This window comes from Epinephelus moara, chromosome 17, assembly GCF_006386435.1.
Source record: "Epinephelus moara isolate mb chromosome 17, YSFRI_EMoa_1.0, whole genome shotgun sequence".
Taxonomy (NCBI): Eukaryota; Metazoa; Chordata; class Actinopteri; order Perciformes; family Serranidae; genus Epinephelus; species Epinephelus moara.
In genome coordinates, this window is record NC_065522.1 from 34,462,417 (window position 1) to 34,476,998 (window position 14,582).

The 14,582-nt window shown below is 38.8% G+C and overlaps 3 protein-coding genes across 4 annotated transcripts in view; 1 reads left to right on the top strand and 2 right to left on the bottom strand.

Annotated features, from left to right (window-relative positions):
- The window catches only part of LOC126403833 (carcinoembryonic antigen-related cell adhesion molecule 20-like), a 44,516-nt gene extending 42,816 nt beyond the window's left edge, over positions 1 to 1,700 (top strand). Inside the window, exons 9-10 of the mRNA XM_050066640.1 lie at positions 293 to 390; positions 1,272 to 1,700. Of these exons, the coding sequence (XP_049922597.1) occupies positions 293 to 390; positions 1,272 to 1,292 (119 nt within the window). The 3' untranslated portion in view covers positions 1,293 to 1,700. The remainder of the gene's footprint in view (positions 1 to 292; positions 391 to 1,271) is intronic.
- The window catches only part of LOC126403819 (lamin-L(I)-like), a 128,533-nt gene that overhangs the window by 60,529 nt on the left and 53,422 nt on the right, over positions 1 to 14,582 (bottom strand). The window contains exon 2 of one of the 2 annotated variants that reach the window (XM_050066617.1): positions 13,821 to 14,090. The exons of the other annotated variant lie outside the window; for it this stretch is intronic. Within the exon in view, the coding sequence (XP_049922574.1) occupies positions 13,821 to 14,090 (270 nt within the window). The remainder of the gene's footprint in view (positions 1 to 13,820; positions 14,091 to 14,582) is intronic. 2 annotated transcript variants of the gene reach the window in all.
- On the bottom strand, positions 5,325 to 7,366 carry LOC126403849 (low affinity immunoglobulin gamma Fc region receptor II-b-like). Its single transcript, XM_050066661.1, has 5 exons — positions 7,320 to 7,366; positions 7,148 to 7,189; positions 6,687 to 6,953; positions 6,307 to 6,552; positions 5,325 to 5,981 (listed from the first exon to the last, which is right to left on the bottom strand). The coding sequence occupies exons 1-5, from the start codon at positions 7,348 to 7,350 to the stop codon at positions 5,833 to 5,835; spliced, it is 735 nt and encodes a 244-aa protein (XP_049922618.1). The 5' UTR covers positions 7,351 to 7,366; the 3' UTR covers positions 5,325 to 5,832.

Sequence of the window (14,582 nt, forward strand, 5' to 3'; positions counted from 1 at the left end):
TACATGGAAGATTCAAAAACTATGCAGATAGCACTGTGAAAAAAATCAAGATTTTGGGAAAGGAAAAAAGAAAATTATTATTTTATAATATTCTGTGAAACAAGGAGGTGGTGGAGCTGCACGTGGAAAGTTTGACTTTAAGGTGTTTGTCCAGATGAAAGATCAGGATGGTTTTTGCAAAAACAAGGGATTGCCCTGACAATTACTGTGTAATTAGTAATTAGAGTGTTTAGGTAATTTCATTAAAATTGTTGTTTAGATGATCTTGTGTCTTCCCCTGTTTGTAAAGCAGAATCAGGATTATCCAGCTCCACAGTGAGCCTGAGTCCCACAGCAGCCAAAGACCCAAGTACAACAGAGCAGAAACCTATCGAAACAACTGTCCAGAAGGTAAGACTTACAGCAACTACTTCCTCTTAAGGCCCTGACACACCAGGTCATCTGTCTGCCATCAGTCAATGTCAGTCCGTTAGTGAGCATCTGTTGCGCTATAGTTGTTGCCCTGTGTCCCGCACCGCTGGCACTAGTCGGCCCTTGCCAGCAATGTTTCAGTCAATATTGAGCATGTTAAATCAGCGTCACAGCCCGTCGGTGAGTGAAATCATTCTGATTGGCATTTCAACTCAGTTGATGTGAAGAGAAACCCAAGTACAGAAGGCAAACACAGGACTGAGGTCAAATAGGTGTTAGAAGTTTGAAGCAAAAATAAGAGCACATAACAATTTGTGTTATTGTTTGTTGGCACACAGTAAATATCATTTTTCTTTCAACAGTTTGTGTTTCCCTTTTTGAATGATAAATACAGACTGTAGCCACCTGCTGCTATGGAGAGCTTTCTTCCCCTCATGTAGGTGCAGAATATATGTGCTAATTGACTGTGGGCTGTCGTCTTTGCGATGTGTTCAAGTGCAACTTTTTGGTCGAGACACAGGCAACGTGAGCAAACACAACAGTCTTCGTCTCTTCCAGTTCTTTGATGTTGGTTGAATGTGTGTGGGCCTTTAATTTGCCTAATTACCCTTCATAAGTGATCTTGAACTCCTCACACAAAAGCTGCATGGCATGTGTCTTCCTCTAAATGTGAAACCAAGTGGCCACAAGTCAGTCAAGAACACAAAATATAATGTATATAAGGGTTCATTTCTAAATGCAGGTCATGACTTTCATCAGGTCATTACTTTTGTCTAACACTCCTGAAAAAAGCTGAGTAAGTGACCCTTGAGTTTATGATATTTACCACACATTTATCTTTTTTGTTTTCTGTCTTACAGGTCAAGAGCAGAGATGCCTGACTGAGGAAGACTCCGTGTGCAAAGGAAGAAGAAACAAATCACAAATACTGTCATTTCATTTTATTATAGGTTAGCCTATTCAGTATTACTCTACAGCTACATCAGACCTTTCATATTTCAAAATGTTATGTATTTGCATTTTATGTTTACTCTGGAACAAAACAGATAAAGAAAGTTGTAAACACATACTTTTTAAGTTTCAAACTCAGTTTGGATTTAAAATATAGTTAAATGCAATACTAACACATTCTCACTCCGATCTTGTCACATATCAACATTTGGTCAAGTGCTAGTATTTGACTTCGGAGTGTGACTGGATTGTCAGTTAATATGCATTTCTTAGTCTAACCTTTCGAATAGTGCAAGTTTGGCTGGATGATCTAGTCACACTGACAGTTGTGAGGAGACTTAAAGCATCAGCGTCTATTTTTATTAGAGTGGAACAGTTAAGCCACATTGTTCGCTCTGCTTTAGTCACATGCTTCAAGATACGATATATAAAGAGGTAAAAAAAGAGCTGCTGCAGCGTATACACTCACTGTGGTCAACCACCAACATGATGCAGTTACATCAGTTTGACCCTGAGCAACCAGAATGAGCTTGAAGCCACACGCATGCATTAATTTGGTTTCAATGATAAGGTCAGGGGTTCAGGGGGAAGGAACAGTGAACTCCTTTTCAAACTAAATGATAGCTTATATTACATTTGTACTCTAACATATGTTAGTTATGTTGGCTTCAGTTGCTGGTTATGTTAACCTTGCAAAATTTGCATTTACATTTTCTTTAGATATTTACACCCTATTGGCATTTACATTTATTTAGATACCCACCTTCTGCTATGACATGGTACTCCTAGGTTTTATGTTTTCTATTGTGTAACGTCTGCTGCTGTTGAAGTGTGGTATAACATGTAAGGACTTGTTTATGCTTTCAGTGACTTATATTGCAGGCAACTGGACTTGCTTAAGTTTCTTAAAGCCCTTCACCTCTCATTCCTCTCATTCAAGAGGCTTCTTCAGAGCTGACGAAACTTAAGTTAAGAGGTGAAACATCTTCAAAAAACTCAAGCAAGTCCAGTTTCTCATGATAAAGCACTTCGTTGCTGTGATGTCATTGCTGCTCCATTCGCAGGGCTACTGTCACAGCAAAGACAGAAATCTTTTGGGAGCAGATCAGCTGAATGGACACTGGATGTTGCTGGTGACTGTTGTGCTTTCATTACAGTTGACTTTGTAGGCTTGAATGTGACTGTGTAGTCAACCCTCTGTTAATGTCGTGTTGCATCAGCTACCTAGCTAACATCAGTGTCAACATATACACATCCCCATTCAAAACACATCATTACAAAAAAAGCGCTGGGAGCATTTTTTATGAAGTGCTGGGATGAAGCACCCTGTCACCGCCTTTCTGCTGGAGAAATAATACTATGTGGACACAGGCCCTTAATCTTTGTGATGCTTGTTTGGATTCTTTTTCACACAAATGTAAACATATATTCATTAATTTACCACCCCACCCCACCCCACATAAATAAAACATGACTGCTTTCTTCCACCTCTGCAACATTTCCATACTCCGCCCATCACTGTCCCAGTCCAGCGCTGAAGTCTTGATCCACGCATTTGTTACATCCTGCATTAACTATCGTAATGTCGTTTTCTCCTGCCTCCCCATCAGACTCATTAACAGGCTTCAAATCATTCAAAACTCAGCTGCCCGGATCATTACGTGCACCAAATCATGCGACTACTTCACTCACATTATCATCCATATACAGTGACTTCCAGTTCCAAGGTCCAGTACTGCATTGACTACAAAAACCTTCTGCGTGGATCACCTTCAAAGCCTTCCACAACCTAGCCCCCACTTATCTCTCTGACCTTTGCCAAGAGTACACCCCCTACCACTTGATTTATCCCAGCAACAAAATGTCTGCCCAATTCATATATCTTGGTCTGTATATGAAAAGCACCTTTTAAATAAAATGCATTTTTATTCTAATGTGGTCCGTACTTTATCTCATAACTGAATACATGCAAAATGAATGTAACCATTAGCAAATTTGATGCTTTCAGAGTGCATGTGATCATTCCTGTCTCAATCCCAACTGGTCAAATACTGACACTTGGTCAGTGGCCCTTGGCCTTATTAATGTATTTTTGTTTGCTTCTTTTGAGCTTCTTTTGAAAGGTGGGTTTTCTTTGTTATTTTGGCCGTGGTTCACACTGAAGTCCTTGTTTCTTGTATCGCCTGTGTTTAGCAGAAAATTATTTTCTGTAATCAACTCTCAGATCTAGTGTATTAGCAGTAAATGGCTCACTGTTGTTCATACATACTCTGTTTCATTATTTTTTACACTCTAACACTCGTAGACTGGGGCGCAACAGTAGCACATGACCGAGTGGCTTGCTCTTAAATAAATCAAATCATCCAGGCAATGGGAAACTTAACACAATAAATCTTTAATGATTAGATGACAGAGAGCAACATGTCACTACAAAACTTTTTGTTTCTTTACCAAAAACCTATTGTATGTTTTCAAAAATATAAAAGCTGCTCTTGTGAAACAGTAAAGATGAATATGTCTTCAGAAAAAGTCCTCCTATTGCAACAAAGTTTGAAAAGAATATTAGGGGATGGGTAATGAACCAGATGACATGGTTTCCTTCATCACAGTTTCCTTTCTCTCCAGCAGACCTGCAGGAACACACCTTCAATCCTTAATGATGCATTGTGTTTACACTATTGGGTCTGCAAGTGAATAAAATACAGTATAACAGTCCAAACCTAACGTATCTTAACCAAGCTTATAACATTTACTTTTTGGAATAGTTAAAAGGTGATGTTGAGCCTGCACTGTATTGATATTTGTTTCTAATTAGTGGAAACACCACTGAATATAAAGCAAACCAGTAAAACACCATCACTTACTATGACCTCTGTGCTAAAATCTACACATTGATTAAGACCGACAGTGTCAACAGTAGTTGATAGGAAGATGTTGTGTTAACCAGAAAAATGACAGTGTAGGTTGTTTGTTGAAACACCTGAAACAAGCTATGTTTATGTTTAACTGACAAAGTAGCAATAGCCATGCAAATTATAACTGTTGTTACAGTAACATGATGCTACTGTAGTGTCACAAAACCTCCTGTCATTTTTATGGTTTTGGAATACAGTGATAAATGTCACCCTGATGATGAGGGCACTGGATCAGGAAACACAACTGACCTGTCTCAGCCTGTAGGTAAGAGGTCCCTTGAGCAAACCAACATGATTTGAGGATTCTGCAAAGACTCAAACCTTGGACTTCTTTTTTAAACATCATTTACATAAAACTATAAAACTATTACATGCAGATGACACTTGAGTCCCCCGACAGCTTCTGTGGTGAAATGACTACATTAATAGATTTTCATAGATGTTTGTTGTTCTCAAGGATTGTATACATCAATTTTTTTTAACTCATTTTTATATTTTTATAGTTCATAGTTCATATTCAGTGCTTTTAATTGTATTGAATAAAGTACTTTGAATTTGCTTTGCCTTTCTTTGGTTAAAGGTGTCTGTTTGAAAGATGTTGGGGAGTTCTGCTGCATATATGAAAAAGTAGTAAAAAGTCTACAGTTGCCTTAAGTGATGTCACTTGAGTCAGCACCAGTTGGGGCTGAAGTCTACCATCTTGAAAAAAATCTGGGCATGTGGAGTTTAGTTTAGTAAGTCATTTTACCAGACCTCTGCGGTACATTTCTCATCTCTGCTTGAGCCTAGCGGTTTGAGGCTTCCTTAGCTGTTACCAGCAAAACACATTTAAATCTCAAACTGGTCAAATTACACTGCAAGTTATGCATGCTTTGCCAGTGGAGAACAATGTAGAATAAAAAGGCGATACCTGTAGTTCATTTATTTTAATCCCTGATCCTTTTTTTTACTGTTGTTAAAACAACCCTGTTGTGCTATATAAGTAAACTACTCTTAAATTGCCTGTAGATTCCTGATACATAAGGTACGCTGTAAGTCTTTCTGTCAAACTTTTGTTTTTTTCTTGATACTTGAGCTTCATGACACATGTTTTTTTTACCTGTTACTTACTCTTGTGGTTTGTGTTTGACAAGCTCAAATTCACCAGTGCAAGTTGTGTCTAAATAAAATACAAAACACGGTATGCTGTACTGACGGATTGCCTTTTTGAAAATAGTTCATGCGTCAGTCAGTACCTCTGTGGTTTTAACTGTAACCTTTTCTGCTGGTGACACAGTCTAACAGTGGCTGAAAGAATAAACAAGTCCTTACATGTTATATCCCACTTCAACAGCAGTAGAAGTTACACAGTAAAAAACTGAGATTAAACTTATATTAAAATATAAAATAAGTGATTCCCCACTACTGTAGCTCTGACAATGTGACCAAAAAGGAACTCTCCATGGGCAGAGGGTTGGAGAAAAAATAACATAAAATTAGAAAAAAAAAGACAGCTTTAATTCTCCATGAGATCAACTGTAAAGTGTTCCCACCTTTACATTTAAGTTTGTGTGTATTATTTATATGTGCTTCCAGGGTTCCAACAGTGAAGTAGTCCCAGCAGCAGAAGCAACAGAGCCACCACCACAATGGTGAACACCATCCTTGAGAAGAGGTAACTGTGACAGGAGTCATCTGAGGAGGGACGAGGCTCTCTGTCAAGTTCTGCAAAGACAACAAAGAGTATGTGCCATAAAACTATTAAAACATATGCAGTGTTTGTCAATGTGTCCCTGATGGATTGTGCAAAGGACAAATTCGTTGTGCCCCCAAATATTCTGTAACCAATAAAAGTAAATTACATCATCCAGAGCTTTGTAATTGCAAAACCAGAACAATAGCTTTTACGTAGGAAACTGTAGGGTGTCAGGGGTTATTTTTTTAAAAATAGATAAAGAGACAAGGAAGACATACAACACCATAATCCATCTGGGCAGATGTCACGCTGTGGGGAGAAAATAAATAAACATATACTATATGTATGTCTCACCTCTGACAGCCATCCAGCTGACTGGTGATTCTCCAACATCAAAGATATTACACTTGTAGAGTCCTTCATCAGACTTGGAGACACTGTGGATGGTCATCTCTCCTGTAGAGCTGCTCCTGATGAGGACGCCATCTTTATAGAAATCAGCTGTGAGATTGGAGGAAGCTTCTTTGGTTCTGCAGTGCAGAGTGACAGCGTCTCCCTCCATCACAGGAAGGACAGGACTCTCCAGGATCACTGAACCAGCTGAACAACACAGGCATGCTATCTTATACTGAAAGAATACTGTGTGAAGATCAGTATAAGCCTCATCTCTCTGGTAAGACTTTATTGAAAGACAATCTGATAGATTTAGATGTTTTACAGAGACTTAAACGTACCAGTGACAGTGATGTTGACACTGTTACTTCTCCCTCCTTCTTTAGTCTGACACCAGTACTCTCCACTTTCTGATGGATAGGCATTTCTAATGGCACAGAGGGATCCTGAGTACATCCTCCACTTGGCAGCACATGTGGTAAATTCTCCCTTCACCTTTCTTACAACTTCCCATCCAGCTGAGCCATTAACACTCTCACAATTAAAAGAGACAGACTCATATTCAAAGAGCTGCAGTCTGGATGGAACAATACGAGAAAAAGCTGCATCTGAGACAGAAACAGAAGAAACAAAGATTTTGCAAGGTGTTTGTATTTTGAAATTATATTTGTTAGTTGGCTGTTGTTCTAAAATTAATCTTTAATCATGCTGCTACAAGGCCACACAACAAATCTCAAAGAAATCTCTCTGAATTTGATTTTGTAGGAAAGATCCAGAAAAAAAACGTGTTTCTGAGCATTACTTGCATGAAGTTGCGCCACCAGCAGCATCAACACATTTGTTGCTGATGAGGAAAAGGAAGACAGCAAAAAATACTTTTGTTAGAGCTGTTATTATGGCTGGTAGATCGAGTTTCTAATTTCCAACTACTTTTTGGAAAAATTACAGAAAACAGAGTGAGACTCAGTACTTACACAGTCTGAAGCAGAGAGCTGTGACCTCCATGTTGCCTTGCTGCTGACTGTCTGAGAAGCACGTAGACTTATGATGTGAGTTAGAACTTCCTCTTCCTGTGTAGTGTAGTGTTACAAACAGAGGCAAAGGTGTTCTGAGGCTAAAAAAAAAGGTCATAGGTATGTGAGGGAGGGAAATTCTGTTGGCTTTCTACCATAAAGCATGGTGATAATAATGCTCTGGGGCTGTTTTGCTGCCAGTGGAGTTGTTGCGTGATGGAAAGTGTACAGAATAACAAAATGTGAAGATTACCTCAGAGTTCTGAAGGACAATATCAAGCTATCAGTCTTACTGCTTGTTACAACAGAACAATGACCTTGAAAGATTGGGTTTGGGGATGGCTGTATCTACAGTTGAATGTTGGTACTATGAAGCACACAGTCAGATAATGATGTCTGGGTAGCAGTTGATGAGCTAAATTCAGAATAAATCTTGTGAACAGTCTAAGTGAGTGTTCATACTGCAATACATACATACATTAGTTGAGACATACAACATATATATTTGGATCCTAAGAGTGATTTGTATTTTCCACTAATGATGCTTCTTTAGAATGTCTTTTTCTTGTAAGTGACCTATCCACCTTATTTTCAGACACGACAGTAAATAGTGATCAACTTCCGTGTTTTTGTGCGTGACTTCCGGTCAGCCGCTTTCCCTCATGCTTTCCCTTACCGGAGCTGACGGTGCAAGCTAATTTTTATCAATTGTTTATGTTAGTCAATCACTTAGTTAGTTAGTTAGTCTGTGTATTTTATATAGTGTGCCCACGTTTCCGTTATCCAGTAATTGCCGGTAAAAATAATTCCCTCTAAACGCAAATAAATCGCACGTCAATCAAAAACTATAAATCAAAAAAGCACAATCTATCCCGAGTGAGACAAACTGCTTGATCCCCGTCTCCAGTGTACCAGCAGAGAATCTGCAGAACCGAATCAGTGAAAAAACACACCGGGCTACACAGCCTCTCTAGCTGAGCAGCTGAAGCTGTGGCTCGCACCCTCGACACACAGACACACAGACGGTGCTTCTGCATGCCAGCCAAACGTGTGCGCAACTGTGAGAAATAAATATGTGAGGTGTACACTGCTTTTCTATCTCCTTTTTCCTTTTCTTTTCTTTCTTTTTTTCTTTCTTTCTTTCTTTCTTTCTGTCAGCGACATACACTCCTCCCATACTACTCCAGTTAGCTCAATCATGTTGTAACTAAGACATCCGCTGGAAAAAATATTTTTTTCACGGACCGTTTATTGAGTTATTGAGTTATTACAGACACTGCTAATGGCTAACGGCTAACAGCTAACAGTTAGCCCAGCTAATCTACGATAACCATGTTTTTAATTACAAAACGTGCACACAGAAATAGGAATGTTTGTTCAATCATTGTTTTTCTAGACTTTACAAACATCAGATTAGTCTAAACGGTGATATAGTGACGTGAAAAATGTGATAGCTAATCTCAACAAGGTAAACAACAAGGCGATTCCCATTTACACAGTGGTCAAGAGTGTTGGACCGGAAGTGTCGCACAAAAAAACGGCTGGTTGCGTTCTGTTTTGCCTCTGTGTTTCCGTGAAAAATAAGGTCAATAGGGGACGTAACATTTTACAACTGTCTACTGTTTACTCGAATCAGTGGGGTCAGTGTTTTGTTGTCTTTCTTCTATGAATTGACTCTTGTGGAGGTAAAATTTGTAAAGGTAAAGGTCAAATTTAGGTTTAATATCAATCAAGCAAGTCGATAAAAAGTAAGGAAACAAAGTAATACCTGAGACAACAAACTCCTTTCTGTGGTATTTGGTGTTCCACAAGGGCCAATCCTCGGTCATCTGCTTTTTTGGCATAGTTTTGCCCTCAGGACACATTATTAACCATCAGAGGTTTAGTGGTGGATACCACCAATTTTTTTCAACTTTATTAACCATAACCTTTGTATTTAGATCCACAAATTTCACCGGTAACCAAGCTCTTCAGTTATTTCAATCAATGCCTTTAAAACCATCCATAATCTTTTTTTGGTGTGAATTGGGACCATGAAAAGTCATGCTGCATTGGTTAGTAGCAATCCCTATTTGTGCACTGTAGTCACAGTGATTTCAGGAGTGTATCATTTCTGTGTGTTCAGATTTGAGTTGAGTTTTTACTCTGAGAAGAAGAGATGGGTGCAAAGCACAAAGGTAATATTTTTAATTCTAATCCACGTAGAGCACTGGCACGCTGGTTCCCAGGAAATGACCCACCAGCAAAAGAGATCGGGTCAGTGCTGGGTATAATGATATAAACCACTGTAGCAGGGGTCAGTATTACTACGGGTTCTACTCGGCACAAACGGTGGCACACTTTTCTATCAACTTAGATTTTCTTTGCTCATAAACTTGCTTTCACAACACAAACATTCTTCTAACTCTTCGCTCTTCTGCCACCTTGCTGGGTGATTCCCACAGGGTCTATAGTCCAGTTAATAACACAAACTCAAAGTACAGCTTTCCCATTTTCCCCAAGCTCCAGCATGTGTGTGCCTACCTTTGGTCCAGCATGCTACTGCATATGAAGAGAGAATGTAATTAGCCAACAGGTAAGACCTGCACCAATTAAAACCTTGGCACTGCTCCCACAAGCCACTCCCACCCATCGTTCCCTTGCAGCTAAGCCCCAACTACACCCCACTACCACAAATACTATTTACAATCGCTGCTTGTATGTAGCATGTTAAACATACTTTGCCAATAACCTTATTAACTGACTGATAGTCATCAGTTTCTTGTGAATTAAACTATAGAGAATTTGATTTCCAATTTGATGTCTGATTAAAAATGCCAGTGGCAAATGCTATTGCTCAGCTTTTGTACCCTAACTCCCTTCACATATTGCTGTCATGAAAACATGGTTATAATGGTTAATAATTTACACGTGGTTGCACTGACCTATACTTTCTGTCACAGAGAGAGAGTGTTGTTACCGCCTTTTACAAGATCCAGTTTCAGGTGCAAGTTTTTTCCAGACTGTTGAGGACTTACTTTAGAGTTCAAGAACAGTGCACCTGGCAAAGAAAAGTAACTTGGGGTCAAGTTAATTTGCCCAGTGGTATCATGTTTGAATGCTCTTAAACTGAATGTTGAGGAGGATGAAATTTCTGTATGACAGTACTACATCATGAGCTCACTGGGTTAGCTGGTTTGCATAGTGTGACTGTGGTGTGTATGTGGTTTTAATATAATATCAAAACCTTCTGTAAGAATCCTGCTGTCTCTGTTTTTTATTAAGCAACATTTTTCATAAATAAAGGAAATAATTTTACGATCATAAAGTAATGTGGGACCATGCAGTAACTTCTCAGTATTATATCTGACCACAACTGAGGGAGCACACAAAGGGTAATGTTGAAGGAAAGACTCATGAAGACAGTAGTCAGTATTTATCTTTTTATGAGCACATTATCTTGAAGATTATTGTCAAGTTACTCACTATTATTAGTGTTAAACTTTTATGGAGCAATTGGTATCAACATTTATAGCATGCTGAATATTAGCTGGTTTTAATATCCAAGAAAAGACTGCAGGGCAGACAGGGATCTTTGGGTTTATTTCATGAAGGATATATTGTACAGACGAGGATTTACTGGCAGATAATGGCAGAAAAGAATCAAAGATTAATAGAAAATAATAATAATAATAATAATAATAATAATGAAAACATCTTAAAGAACAGTTCAGAAATGTTAGTATGACAGAAAAGGAAAAAATATACCATAAAACATCAAACATTCAAAAATTTGGGAAAAAATCAGCTAACTGGTTTAATTTATTTTGAAGAAAGGTGAAAATTTCTACAAAACTATGTTTGTTATTAATGCTTTTTTTGATAGACAAGTGTCTATTAGGGAGAGGCCAACTTCAGATGATCCTCAGNGCTTTACAGCATACAACATCCCTCTGTCCTTATGACCCTCACAGCAGATAAGGAAAAACTCCCCAAAAAAACCCTTTAACGGGAAAAAAACGATAGAAACCTCAGGAAGAGCAACTGAGGAGGGAAAGTTGATAGACAAGTGTCTATTAGGGAGAGGCCAACTTCAGATGATCCTCAGCTGAGGTCATTGGCCTAATTTCATTATTGCCTGGGTCAGATAAAATGCAGGATGTATCTGTTGCTGAATAAACTGGTCAACTCAAAGACTACCTCCTGTGTTTTTAGGTCCATCTTGTCTTCATCCACCTTCTCTTACTGAAGTGTCTTCTTATTGTCCTCTCACTGACTCCTGACCTTCTACAGCTGTAGTTTCAGTTGGTCCATCTGTTCTTTATGATTTCTTTTTTTTTTTGCTCCTAAACTTCTTCCTCTCTATCACCCATCGCCTGCTGTACTGGCTGTCCAGTACTGGCTGTCCGTTAATGAGCTGTTTTTCATGTTTCTTGCTCCATTTGACATGGGGGTCCTGTTTTGTCACTCTCTTCTTGTATCTTCCTCACATCACTCTATACATCTCCTGCTGGCGGCTGGTCTGGTTTTCTTATTTCATCCTTAACTGACGGAGTGCTTGAGTCTTCTTCTATGGTTGGCATATCCTTCTCTCTATCTCCGCCATTGGGATTGTTCTCTGGCTGATCTTCAGTTTGCTGCTGGGCATGCGTTTCTCTGTTTGGTGGACAGGGAGGTTCTGTTTCTTTAATCATCGTGTCAGTCTCTTCCTCAGGTTTTCTCCCTCCTGCTGCCTGTGGTTCATCTTGTTTTGGTTTTCCCTCAGTTGGAGCCTGATCGGCCTCCATTTTTCTGGTTCAAATTATTCTGTACCTCTGCTTCTGTGGGCTGACCTGTTTGTCCATCAGTGTTTACTTTTACAAGTGTTGTGTCCTCCCCTCCTTCTCCCCTGTTATGATTCTGGCCTTTGGGTCGTTCTCCGTCTGCTGGACCCTGAGTTTCTTTTTCTATAAGATTGTTCTCATCGTTTTCTGTCTTCTCTGAATTATTCTCTGTTCCTCCTCCTGCTGCTGTTGCTTCATCAGTTGCTGTCGAATGACTTCGTTTTGGTTCTTCATCAGTTGGACCTTCACCATCTGTTTTGTTTTTTGTGAGTTTTGTTGTGTCCTCCACTTCATCTCTTCCGTTACTGTTCTGTATTTGGTGTCCCTCTTCCTCTGCTTGACGTGGAGTGTTCTTTTCCTCAGTTATAATTTTTTTCTCAGTCTCCCCCTCATTCTTTTTCCCTCCTCCTGCTGAAAGATCCTTGTGTTGTGTTGCTTCATCGGTTGCTGTAGGATGACTTTGCTTTGAGTCTTTATCAGCTGAACACTCACCCTCTGTTTCGTTATTTGTAGAGTTTGTGTCTTTGTCTGCATCTTTCTTGTTCAAATCACTATGTGCAGGAGCTTCTGGGAGCCGATTTGTTTGTCCATTCCCCCGAGACAGAGATGCTGTGTTTTCTTTTGTAGTTGTTGTGTTCTCCGCTTCATCTCCTCCGTTACTGCTCTCTTCTCTCTTGGGCTCCTCTCTCTTCTCTGAATCACTATTTGTCCCTTGTCCTGCTGGGGGATCATTGTGTTGTGTTTCTTCATCACTCTGATCTGGTGAATTATTATTTGTAGTTTGTGTTTGCTCTTCATTTTTTTCCTCGTCAGTATCATTCCTCGCCTGCCCTCCTGCCATGATCTGTTGTTGTCCATCTCCATCCAGCAGACCCTGAGCTGGTGTTTCAGTATTTACAGGCTTTGTTGCCTCTGTCTTCTCTTGGTGTGTTTCCTCTTCTACCTGACATGAAAGTCCTGTTTTTTCAATTGAACATTCAATGTTATTTTCTTTTTCCATCTTGTTCTGATTCTGTTTTGTCCCATTCTCTCTTGTGAGCTTCTCTCTGTCTGTTTCTCCCTCCATCAGACTCTCCTGCTCTGAGGCTGATCCTGTATCCACTCTCTGAGTTTCTTCATCCACAGCATATTTCCCACTCTCTGTGTGCAGAAACAATAAACAGTAAAACTAAATGTGCATGTTGCTGTAAAGATGTAAAAAAAAAATATATAGTTTACATATTGCACAGAGCATAAGAGAGAAGCTAAAAATATTCTGCCTTAAAATGGCTAAACTAATTACTACTTATATAGAAGAGTTAACTAAGTAAATAAAATATAGATTTAAATTTCAAACAGTGTACAAAAATATAAAATGTTGTGTTAAAAACATTGGTGTAAAACCTCTTCAGTATGTCAGTATAACCATGTCAGAGTTACAATAGCAGATTACTGACTTACTGATTGTGTTCTGTCTCAATTTCCACGCAACGAGGAGAACTGCAAGAATAAACATGATGCCAACAACCAATCCAATGATGGTAGAAGCAGATGAATGAGATGAGTCCATGATAAAATCATCTGAGAGGGAAAAATAACAGCAAGAAATTGATTTAAACTGCACATCAGCTGTTTGAAACAAAAACAGTGAACATATGATAAATAACTAACTCATATTTACCTGGAACCTGGATGTGTGTCTCTCTGGTCTGGTTGATGTTCCTCTGTTGGACTCTACAGGTGAAGCTGTTGCTGTGTCTCTTCTCCACAGTCACTCTGCTGCTGACAGTATAGAGGTCATCAGGACCTCTGACTGTCTCTGTAGGTCCAGCAGAGAGGAGCTTTCCCTCACCGTCCAGCCACAACACCTCAGGCTCTGGATGCCAGCCTGCAGACTCACACTGTAACACTCCTTTGCTAACTTTGATTATCTCCACGACAGAATCTGATACTGAGAAAGAGAAAAGCCAGAAAATAATATGTGTATATATGTGTTTTTACATATATATATATATATATATATATATATATATATCAGAATCAGAATCAGAAATACTTTATTGATCCCTGAGGGGAAATTATTTATGTTGCAGGTGCTCCTTGCAAGAGAGGAAAGATACGTGAAAATTTAAGAAATTTAAACAATAGTATTTACAAATATATAGTTAAATAAACAGGAATTATTAACAAACATAAACANTATTGATCCCCGAGGGGAAATTATTTATGTTACAGGTGCTCCTTGCAAGAGAGGAAAGATACGTGAAAATTTAAGAAATTTAAACAATAGTATTTACAAATATATAGTTAAATAAACAGGAATTATTAACAAACATAAACATAAATATATATATATATATATACATATATATATATATATATATATAGTAAACTGAAAGATTATTTACACAAACAGAATATATACAGTCAGGGTGAAATGTGG

Bases quoted from the DNA above. Each gene is read 5' to 3' on its own strand.
- LOC126403849 (XM_050066661.1), bottom strand. From the start codon at position 7,350: ATGGAGGTCACAGCTCTCTGCTTCAGACTGT. The intron at 6,954-7,147 runs GTAATGCTCAGA...TTTCTGTCTCAG, and splicing joins GGTGGCGCAACTTCATGCAA to ATGCAGCTTTTTCTCGTATT. The intron at 5,982-6,306 runs GTGAGACATACA...TTGTCTTTGCAG, and splicing joins CAGCTGGATGGCTGTCAGAG to AACTTGACAGAGAGCCTCGT.